This window comes from Apaloderma vittatum, unplaced genomic scaffold (assembly GCF_000703405.1).
Source record: "Apaloderma vittatum isolate BGI_N311 unplaced genomic scaffold, ASM70340v1 scaffold36730, whole genome shotgun sequence".
NCBI lineage: Eukaryota > Metazoa > Chordata > Aves > Trogoniformes > Trogonidae > Apaloderma > Apaloderma vittatum.
Genome location: NW_009693611.1, coordinates 17225 through 29163, shown reverse-complemented (window position 1 = coordinate 29163; position 11939 = coordinate 17225). Strand labels below are relative to the sequence as shown.

General features: G+C 39.5%; 1 protein-coding gene across 1 annotated transcript in view; it reads right to left on the bottom strand.

Annotated features, from left to right (window-relative positions):
• INO80D (INO80 complex subunit D) overlaps positions 1-11939 on the bottom strand; it is a 32203-nt gene that overhangs the window by 3261 nt on the left and 17003 nt on the right. Inside the window, exons 5-8 of the mRNA XM_009879342.1 lie at positions 10829-10937; positions 5260-5484; positions 3107-3216; positions 1115-1248 (exon numbers count right to left, since the gene is read on the bottom strand). Of these exons, the coding sequence (XP_009877644.1) occupies positions 1115-1248; positions 3107-3216; positions 5260-5484; positions 10829-10937 (578 nt within the window). The remainder of the gene's footprint in view (positions 1-1114; positions 1249-3106; positions 3217-5259; positions 5485-10828; positions 10938-11939) is intronic.

The window sequence follows — 11939 nt, the reverse complement described above, 5'->3', positions numbered from 1 at the left end:
CATCCCTGCCATTCCTATTATGAGGTGGCGATAATGCGGATAGTGTGCAGCAGCTGAAACCAGCATTGTCAAGTACCCACTGCCATAAAAGAGGGACAGCACTGAGGAAAGGGAATTAATACTGTCAGCCTAGGGTAAGAACGTGGGTAAACAACTTCATTGCTTTTGAACAGCAGCCACTGACCAATGAAAAAATAAATCAAACTATCATCAGTTTCCAGTTGCCATCATGCTGAGAAGGCTAGAGGACTGCTTACGCTACAGAAGTAATTATTAAGAGACACACTGAAGCCTGCCTGGGAGAGAAGAAAAACCCCATACAAATCTGCATAGTGCAGACCCTCATATTTTAATCCAGAAAACTCCGTAACTCACAAGTACTGGAGAAGCTGGATGAAAAAACAAAAAACCCAACCACAAAATAAAACAAAATGGAAGTTTTATGATTAATGCCTTGAAGGAGAGGCAAGACAGAAGTGGGATTGTGAATTATCTTGAAAGTTTAGTTTTCTTCTGGAAGATGGGTGGCATAAAAGGAGAGCAAAGGACATCATCTTAATTTCTGCATTCTCAGAACTCGTAGTAGGCCATTGCTTTTCCTCTGGGATGCACAGATCCCTGAAGGAGGTTAAAGAAAAATCGTAACAGTCACCAAAAGGCAACTAAAGTAGCAAAACCATCATGTGTAAACTTGCAATTGCTATCTACTACCTCCTCTACAAAATACTTTGGGCCTCAGGTACTGAGACTGCTTGGGATGCAGTGTTCTTACCACACCACACTCATACTATATTCCGATCCAAGGGTCAGGAGTGAGCCCAGATAAAATGACTGCAGAATCTCTCACAATGATTTTCCATTTTTTGATTCAAGAGAGAAATCAAATTTCTTCCAGCGAAGGATATTTTCATGCACACGTATAAGATTTTCACAACATACTTTATACTAATTGGAAATGTTTGTTATGTTTTACACTCCTAAGAAAAATAAAAGGAAATGAGTTCTTAAATTCATAAAATTCCTAAACGTCAAGGAAGAGTTCATAGAAAGACTGGGATTAAAACTACTGATCATCCCAACACACAAATAATTAGAAGTCTGACTTCGTACTTACCATTTTTTTGGCATGTTCTTCGCACAGAGGTGTCTGATGTGTAATGTCAAAAACTGGCACAGAGCACTGTTGACCATCTGCAAACTTGGCTGTGCAACTTGAGAAGAGCTGCTGAGAACGGTTCAATAAGATATCTGTGCATTTTTGCATCAGGAATAACACATGAAGCAACGATGGAGGAATGCCCTTTGATTTATCAATCTGATAAAGATCAGAGCCTTCAACTCTACCTGTCCATAGATGCTATTTTTAATGAGTACCTTAACTTTGTTATTCAAGTTCAAAGCTAAGTAAGGCTCAAACTCAACTTTTAAAGTGAAAAACTGCATTCATGCAGAATCTCTAATGATTTTATTATATATTGAGATAGTTTTATAGAAGCAGCCATTTCACTAATGAGTTCTTAGCAAAAAGAAGCCTCTTCCTGGAGTCTTAATCAATAGATCAATAGCAGCAGTTGGAACAGTGTAGTCAACAGGACTATTTCCTTACAGACTAACGACAATCCATACCGAAACATTAAAGAAAGAGTATTTCTTAATTCAATCTTTTAAGGTATATTCTTGGCATTTATCTTTACAGCACAGATAAAGAAGTTGCAAGATCCTTCCTGCTCCTCTGAAAAAAAGATGTGCAATCAGACAGAAAGGTCAAGTAAATCCACACGTTAAGCTTGCTGAGATTTCCTTCAGAAAAATCCCCTGCAGGCGTGAAAATGTTTCCAGACTTAGAGCAAATCAAACAGATACTTCATTGTGTTTTTTCAAACAACATTAGAAGCACTCCTTCCATCTTGAACAGTTCTCAGACCTCAATATCATGATGTATGTTAAAATGAAAGAGACAAAGAAAAGGGAAAACCTGCAGAACAGTCCAGGTGGCAGACTTGGATGGATGGATAAGAACCAAGACTCCGTCTTAGGAGAAACTGCTTCCACTGAGAAGAAAGTGCAGAGGGAAAATACGGGCACAAATGCAAAATCACTGGTCTTGACTTCTAACAAGCAAGACTGCTTAAACTCTAAAAAAAATTATTTTTTTTTAAAAAAAGTTAGAATCATGAGGCAAATTCCAAACACAGCTGGACACCACAGTGCTCTCTCATGGAGAGGTTTTGAACTGCTCTGCAGACTACTTTTAACGGGCCTGCAAAAATCAACCAAGAAAAACAAGTCATCTACAAACCAAAAAGATTGAAAAGGTGCTGCAGTCTGACAGCAACTGGAACAGAGCAGCACTAGTCACTTAAAATACCAAAACCAAAAACTCCAACAAAAGGAATCACTCCAACAAAAGCGCCAACAACTCTTTAGCTAAAACCAAAAAAGACAAAAAGTCTGCAGAACTCTAAGTATTCCAGGTCAGAAGTCTGTCCGTGAACAGTCTTCAGAATCAAAGCTCACATCTAATGTGCTCCCTCCATTCTGTAATCTTCATGTGTTGATTCTTAACAACCTTCTAAGGCTTGGCTTGAATTCCCAAGCAGTGGGAATTCCTCCTCATCTAGAATATGGATTCTATGACTCCTTCTACTCTACTTCTTTAAATAGTACAAAGTACTAGATTTCCATCTTTCTAGTCAGTGTAAGCCATCTTTTTATATTATGTTTAAAAACTTGCTCCCATAAACTATTCATAGGCACTTAGTCTATTGGAATCTGTCAAAGACTATGAAAACCAAAAGGCTGAAAGCCATGTGGTTTGTACCAAGTCATCTGTAAAAGCTGATCGTTTTTGTAAAGGCTTCTTACACCCACTAAATACTGTTCATAAAGTAAAAAGATGTGACTATGATGGATACCAGTGGTAATCTGCTTATCTTCACTATCTACAGACCCAAATCACACAGAAAAATTAAAAGAAGCGCACTAACAAAGAATTATCTCTTTGTGAAAATGTGTTTGTCAATGCAAAAACCTAACAAACAAATACCCTTGAAACAGAACAGTTTCCACACCTGGACACAACTCCTGAACACAGTTAAGAGGATACGCTGAAAACAATGCCTGGTGAATGGAAGGGCCTTGTTAGTGCACTGTTCTCCCTTCGAAGTCCCACTACAGGTTGTCGGTTCTGCATCTCTCTGCCTCGCTTGGCTTGTGCTGGGGGGGAAAAAAAAAAAAAAAAGCATAAAAGAGTTTAGAGACAAAAGCTCGGTCTCAGGCGGTTACTTAGCAAAACTATTGCACTGCATTGCACAGTAGGATGAGAAATTCTAACACGTGTGTGTATCATGATCCAAATGGGTGCACATTACTACCAGACTCTACACAGGGATACAGAAAAGATGTCAACAACAGGTGAAGGTGTGATTGCAGTAACACGATTACTGTTTATTTCACGGGGCCTTAATTGTAATGAGAGGTGCTGTGTGCTACTACATGTAAATATTGCAACACCCTGCAACGGAGCCAAGGATAGCAGCAGCAGGTGAATGTCAACACAGGTGACCCTTAAAATGATGTAAATCTTTAGAATACAATGTTTTGGGTATGCCTACATGGGCAGTTAAGTGCACTTCCAAGACTGTTTGTAAATCAAAACATGCCGAGCATCCCCAGAGCTTACATGCAAGCATGTGCTCAGACAAAACTTAGACTGAGCTCTGGAGTGGCAGAAACAGCGTGCTCAACATGGGTAAAAGCTCTCCTTCATCAATGTGCTACAGGCCAATCCACCAGCAGGTGCCCGGAGCTGAGCACTTCCTCAGCACAGCCTCGATGCTTTGAGCCTGAGCTGCAAGCAGGCAACTAGACAGCAGTGTGGAGGAATACTGCAAGCCTTACACAACTCGCTTGGTGTTAGCCCTGCTCTCAAGGCATTTGTCACCTTCACGTAGACAAAGCTGGCGATTCCAGGGCTGACTTTCACCTCTGTACACGTTGTTTTCTAGGTTGACAAAAAGCTGTCTGTAGCCTGACTGCTTTCCTTCAGCCATTTCTGTCATTGACTGCACTTTGACTGGGCAAAGTTTTAGTTAGCAATATTACTCCTGTGAAAAATTTCATCACTGAAAAGACTCGGTGGTACTTAAGTTAACTACAGCAGCGATGACAGGAATACGTGGCTTTGCCAGTCGAGCCAAAACAACAATCTTTTTTGCATAATAAAAAAGCAAAAAGAATGGGGAAAAAAGAAAACAGCAAGAGCTTGCCAGTTCTGTCAAAGTTTTGCTGTAGTTTAAATTTGAAGACATTTACACAACTTTATAAACTGGTGATGTACTGCCACATTACACCTCTGAGCAGCTCTTCAGCATCACTCCACATCCCCAGTAATAAACCCTCCAACTGTCATGAATCACAGCCCACTGTCTATGAAAAAAAGCATCCCATAACCAGAATATATTCTCAGTACCCTTCTCCAGCCTGCCTCTCACGCTAACCCCCCTCTACGTCTCCCAGTCACACATCCTGTTAAGCAAAATCACAATAGCAAAAGGGTGCTGCTGATACCCCAGACATAATGCCAGGGTTCAGACTTAGTTTCTGCACAAACATGAATCACCGAACTCTCAGAATGCCAAGAGCTGGAAGGATGTTGACATTATCTAGAAAGAATTCTCACAGAAGGTAACCTTCAGAATTGTTAGAAGATACTTATTTAGTTCCCAAGTTTCATTTAATGTTCAATTGAGTTAAATCTAACAGAACACACGAGCTTAAGTTTGATTTGCTGGGAAGATAACTAAGAGGAGGTACAGACTTTTCAGAAAAAAGCTGCCTGAAAAATGAAATCTGAATTGCATCAGTGAAGTGCAGACCAGACGGCATGCCTTCTAAAGAACTGGGCTTAGTAAAGTACTAGGCATTCTAAGGCAGCCAAATCACATAGATTACGGCGTAAGAATAAATTTTAGCAGCCCACTAACTTCTTTTATGACATTTAAGGAATCAGGCTCAGATACTGCTGAACAAACAATCCAAATTTTAAACCACAAAGCTGGAGAATGCCTGTCTTTATGGAAAACATTGTATGCCATGTTTATTGTACTCCACTGACAGGCATTTACCTGTCAGTTTTTCTGCCTTGTGGTGCATGCCTACCAGTTATAGAGTTGAGCATTTCAGCTGCTGGATACTCTGCCCATCTCCACCCTGAGCAGACCCTGGGGTTATTGCAGCCACAGGGGAACAAGGTCTAACCTGGTATGAGCACACGTAGCTCTTCGGAGTTCTTGTATCAGCTGCCCAGCACGCTCCGGCTCTCTGCTGGCCGCCTGCAGCAAGGCTTTCCGGAGCGTATGCCGGCATTTCTTCTGACGAGATTCTGCCCGCTCCAGGCGGCAGAGGTGCTTGTATTTCTGCTGAAAGTAAGTGCAAAGTCTGGTCACCCTGGAACTCCTGTCATCTGCATTGTCATCATCGGACCTGAAGGAGAGAAAACAAAAACAAATGGGCTTTAAGTTTTTTTCTTCTATTTTTTTCAGAAGGCTAATTTGTCTGATTTCAATAAAACTGTTAAGTTTACGCCCACCATGTGGCCTCACAAACGTCTAAAGGCTGTAATCAGGCAGGGATGCTTCAGAAATGGTAAGAACAGGATCCCTTTTGAATTCTAAAGGTACGTACCCTTCTTAGTATGTCATTATTAGAGATTACATCAATTTATCATCAAGTCTGACACATTCAAATGTCTTGAGCCTGCTGTTCAAAAAAAATCTATACTGTTAACCTTTATTTACTGTAAATGTCTCAGCAAATGAGACAAACTCTTAAATCAAAGTGTAATTAATGGAGAGAACAAGGGTGGGGAACTATGTAGTGGAAATTTATTGAAGAAAGGTCATGCTGGAGAAGACAGTAAATTCTAACAAGTACCAATTCGTTATACTCTACCAGGTATTTTAATTCCTTTCTAAATCAAAATACAGACTAACACAGCTGGCAGTTGATACTGCCTTCCCCTTGCTGCTGAGTTAAAGTTGAGTTACAGTACAGCCATGGAGAAGAAGTTCATAGGAAAGAACAGGCCTAACAGATGAAGGACTGACCCAATTCTTTATTTGCTTAGGAAAGCCTTTCCCCATTTATCTTGGCTTTCTGAATGTCCAGGCACAAATCAACAAGACCATCAAACCAGGTCAACATATTCATTTAAATGAAGTAAAAATCATGAAACAAAATCATGACTGAGACTTGTTAAAACAACAAGGTCCATGAAGCTACTCAGAAGCCCTCCACAACAAGCACTAGTTCGCAGAATGATTTTTTTTGTTCACAGAGCAACAAAGAGTGTGCAATGAATCTAAGCACAGCAGAATTTGTCCGGTTCTTCCTTTAAAGTTTTCCCTTACAGAACAGAGAAACTTTTTTGCTAACTTTCCTATTTGTAAAACAAAAGAAGGGCAGGAGGAAGAAAACAAGTCGAAACAAATGAAACAAGTCAAAAGCTCCCAAGGTTCACACACTGCAGAGCTTGGCCTGCGAGACTGAACGAGTCGCTATCCAAAGCCGTGCCGAGCAAAGCAGACCACAACTTGCTGACAACAGAAGAGATACAAAATACAGGCCGTGGTACTTACTAAAGAAAGCAAGATCCAGAAACGCAGGCAGAATAGCTGTCCCCAAAAGGCAATATGGCTAAGACCTACTTTCCTTTTTGGAAACCCTTATTCCATTTACACGAAGGCCAAATTTAAGAGACTGCATCCATGTGCACTAAGGGAAATAACTTCACAGGATCAAACAAACGCACACTTTATAAGTTTTATGTAAAGTCAACCATACTACGTTGTTGGGGTTTTTTTGTTAAAACAGACTACAGATTATTTTCTCGAAGCATAAATTACGAGTAATTACTCCCTGCAATTAAATGCTTAGCAGCAAATACAACCTGCAAAAATACTTAACATGTGTAATGTTGAAAATATTTTCACATTGAAAACAAAAAACAAATACACTTTTAAGATCTCCTAGGAAATAATGCCTACCAGGAACAAAAAAAAATGGTTAGAAAAATCTAATTGTGTGATATTTAATATAGATCTTCCCTCTTCCAATGAATTAATAGAAAACAGGAATACATGGATGTGATCAGTTAGAGATAGGTAGGTTTAAGGTTTTATATATTTCATTAACTCTCTGGGCCAAGACTTTTAAACAAAGTTGCAGACATATTCAGTTTTAAATACAGTTACAAATTAACTTTAGAAAATACAAGAATACTCCTTAGGGGAAAAAAAGTGTTTCTTTTGGGTGGAAAGAGTAAATGCCTTTGTATTTGAGACTTTACTTCTCTCCAATCAAAACAGACAGAATAAAGTCATCCTATATGAAAATATTTTGAACGGCAGTCTATGAGATAATTTTTAAAAAGTAGACAAAGACATGTATATAAGACACAGAAAGAAATTATGCCTGCAGTGGACAAGGGCTTATCGTGAGGCAAACAGTTTCTAAAGCTCTATTCAGAATTTTGTTTCCTGGCCAGTATGATTAACTAAAACACATTTATATGTTCAAAGAAATCTGAAAACACCTCCTTTTTTTTTCCTCCCCTAGGCAAATACACGAACCAAAGGGTACTTTTATTGTTGTCCTTTCATAAACAAGTTTACCAACTTCTATTTAATTTATTCTCTTAAGCTGCATATATAACTTCTAAAGTTCAACTAAGTGTGTGGCATTTAATTTTTTTAAAGATTTCTGAAAGCGTATGCAAACCATGTGATAATCCAAAATGCTGCTTCCCAACTTTTCCCTTTAAGACTGTCATGTGTGAACACCAGGGGAATTACTGCTGAGTGTTCATGAAGAAAACAAAGGCGGCACAAAGTAGCAGAAAGGAAGAGCAAAAGGGTAGTGTGAGCAGTCAGGCACCATCGGGGAACCTGGGGAACATGCTCGCTAATCTGAGACACCCCAGCAACTGCACTTCAAAAGCCTCTATAAGGAGGGATTTGAAGAACGCTCCCTTCTTCCTTTTATTTCTTCTAGTTATTGGGAGTTACTAAATGCAACTCTGACAATACAGAGTTGATATTTGCTCCTTTGAGCAAGCTGGTAGAGAAAGGACTCCAATCCTCACGCTCCTTTTCCAAACTCGCTACTTGAAATGCTCAATTTATCTATATCTCAGCGTATGAAGTGGAAAAACTACTTTGTTTTCAAGTCATTTTTTTTCCAGTACTTACTAAGCTACAAGTCCCAGTAATCGAATCATCCAGGGGGCAGCTTCTCTAACTTGTGGGAGGGAACAGCCCCCACTTTCCCATCGAACCACTGCTCCCGCCCCGCAGCCTTCCCTGCCAGCCACCCTGCCCACACCGCGTCCGCTGCCAACTCCGGGGCTACTACGGTTGATCTCAAAATGCTCGTGCCTGCCTCGGAGCACAGCCTCCCAGAACCCCGTGACCACAGGAACCAAGTTTTTCAAAATTAAAGGACAGACTAAGACAGGCAAATGCTTGGCCTGTGTTTCTGCAGGTGACTGCAACAATATGAACTTTACAGATTAAAAGGCCAGTGGGCAAATAAATTCAAAATTGTATTACTGTTAAGGCATTAATTTTAAACCAACCTGGTGAATTTTTGAGTGTAAGAGCAGTATCACACAAGAAATTCAACAGAAAGTTAGAGGATTCTCCCCACAATCCCACAACCCGATATGCTGAGAATAAGCTGTCCAGTAATGCAGAAACAAACTGTTCACTTTCTTTTACTAATTTGTTCGGAGAAGCATCCCTCCTGCCCTCTTCCATAGAGTCCAATGGAGAAGGCCAGAACGGAGTTAGCTGGTGGAGAGTTAACCTTTTCACACAGGCACCGTAAACTCAGGCACAAATGAACAGATTAAAAATAGCTTTAATTTTACTAAGAAAAACAGTAAGTAAATTTCCATGCATTTAGGTACATAGGTTCAGAGTCTAACAGTTTTCTGGTAAAATTAGCCTCTAAAATTCAGATCATAACAAGTCGCTGTCTTAAGTTAGGAGCAACCAGTCAGCACCACCAGATAAGCAAGAGTCATTTTGACAAATCAAATTACCCAAGAAATAGTCTGAACTAATTCATCTTCATCGGCAGACATACCACATTGCAAAAGTGTCAATGTGAAACACTTCCGTTAATAAAAACATCTACAGAAGCTTACAGAATAGGAATTAAACTTTTAGAAGACTGACATTAAGTGAATATATCAATGCTTATTCATAAACGAAATTAGGAAAGTTGTTGAAGAGCTAGCACTGGGCAGGCTGATAGAAGTACAAAAGCAGCTAGTACCATATAAAAATTTATCCATTACAACTTGGTTAAGGTAGTGTTTAATTGAAGTGTATAAAATGCTAGAATGGAACAGAAAATGTCAAGACAAGGTATTTTTTTCTCTCATATGTGAAGAGTAGGAAGAAGCCAAGGGAAGCTAAGACAAATAGAAGACAAAACACACAGACATGACCTTTATAAGTTGACAACGAACAGGGATCTATGGAAGAATAGATCAAATGTCAAAGAGAGAAGAGTGTAAAGGAAGTTTTATAATAGATATATCTGCTTTGGAAATTATGTATGATTTAAAAGTCTGAAAGTCTGTTCATGTTTTCCCAAAACAGTTTATTTAAAAGTTGCTTTTGAAGTTAGAGCAATGTTTGCAAAAGCTCACTCTTTGATTGCTAATGCCCTAAGAAACAATGGTCACTTTTAAAAGAAAAAAACCTTCGTTTTTAAAAAAGAAAAGTCTACACATGGCTATTAAGCTTCGATTCACTGAGGGCTCTCAGTTTTTAGTATCCTGGTGTCTGTCCTGGAGACAGAGAATCAGCTTTGCTGTTCACCTTGTGGACAACCTTCAGAGACAGTACGAAGTTCTGTATAATTCAGAATTTCCATGTAACAACAAAGTAATGTCTCATTAGGATCATTACTGTAACTGCAATACCTAAAAACTAAAGAAACAGGTGAGAGTTCTGGTATCAAAAACTCCAGCTGCATAGTGAAAGAGGACCACGTTATAGAAACTACCATCAAAACTGAGACTCAAATTTCCTCTTTCGTCTGCAACATGCTTCATTTTCATTACAATATTATGTTCGGGATGCTTTGCTCTAACTCTGCACCTTAAAATCTTCATTAATAGGCACATATTATCATCCCCTAATGTAAACTGAGATTCATGACTTAGCAGTATGTGCTTTTTCTGCACCAGCAGCTAATACCTGCTCTGCTTATCCTTTCGATCAATCACTTCCTTCAGTGCTCCCACTTATGTGACAAGAGGTTTATTCAACATTTAATTATGGAAATAAATGTCACTCTCTTCAAAAGAACACGTTAAACCAACATCCTGCACAATTACCAAAAGGATTAACAAGTAAAATGTAGCAAATTTACTAAAAAAGTTATTCACAAATAGTAGGGAAGACAAGAAACCACTTCACTTGGTTCTAGTTCAGGAAATACCTCTACTCAGCAAGGCACACAAGCACATGAATAAATCCCACTAAACTCAAATTTAGGCAAATAAGCTTAAATTCTTTCCTGATGCATCCTTCTGATAGCAGACTGCACAAAGGTCTCTAAGTTAGGTGAAAACAGGACAGAAGGGGACAAGCTGTTCCATAGCTCTTACAAACAAACGAGTTCAAACAACCTTTTGTTTCAGAAAAGCACTCGAACAAGTGCTTAGGTTCCACGGCCTCCACTTGAAGCGAAGCTCACATTTACATTATTTATTCCATCAAGGCCAGCGCAAATACCAAAGAATCATACTCACTCATGTCTCTCGTAGCCGAGGGATTCTCGAATAGACCACGCAACCTGGTAAGGGGAGGTTTGCTCGGAATCCTCCAATTCTTCTCCACTGTCTTCAGACCAATCCAGCCCTAGGGAATTGAAAACATGAAAGCTGGATGAAGAGTGTATCCACCTCATCTAAGTCTCTGAGCAACCTATGGCACAAAAGATGAACATGCAGTATAGTCACAAACCTAATTATGTTTGATTGTATCATGTAATATTCTCAATTACACAGGAAAAGTTACAGTACCAGCTTCATTACAGCGTGCAAAAAGAATGCAATGTTTTTTGTCAAATTTGAGTTTTCCTCTTAAAACCTACATTGGCTTCTTTATCCATAAGCAGTGGGGGAAAAAAAAATCACCAGCTTTTTTAGCCATAGAAAAATACCTCAGTTTTCATACCAAGCACATGTAATCTTTAGAGACAAGGTAAGAGAGAAATCCCTGCCACAAAGAACTGCATGCCTGTTAATTTTTAATACTATACGATTTAAATAAGCCACCTTCACTTCGGTTTATATTTGACTCCTGCTCTGTGCCAAGACATGGGCAGAACAGGAAAACCCTAAGACAGAGCAGCATGGACAGAGATAGATACACAGCTACCCAGGATGTTCTTCCGCTCAGTCTGTCATTGCTTGCCAAATGCATACATTAGCATAAAAAGAGCGCTAGAGGGAGAGATGCAAATACTCCTGCACTTTTACCAAGCAACATGCTTCTGCTTAATGATGATGAAGTAAGATCAATTTATTGTATGCTCTAGCAGCCTCAGCTAGTGAAGCTAAACGCAATCATTGAGCAGGACAACCAGAAACAGAGTCCAGCAAGTTCTCAGATGGAACATTTTACCTGGAGCTCCATCTTCTGCAGTTTTTTCTACTCTCTCTACCACATCTAGTGGAATTCTCGCCAGTTCCTTGCAGGAGGTGGGGTAAAATCCTGTAGCTGCCTTTACGAGTCAGCATTACTGCTTTTTCACTTTCTTGTGTGCTCCTTGAAAACGGAGCAGCAGTTGGGACAGAGTTAAGGAGCACTTTATCTTTGCTAAAAATAAACTGAACAACTATATATTGGAGATGATTC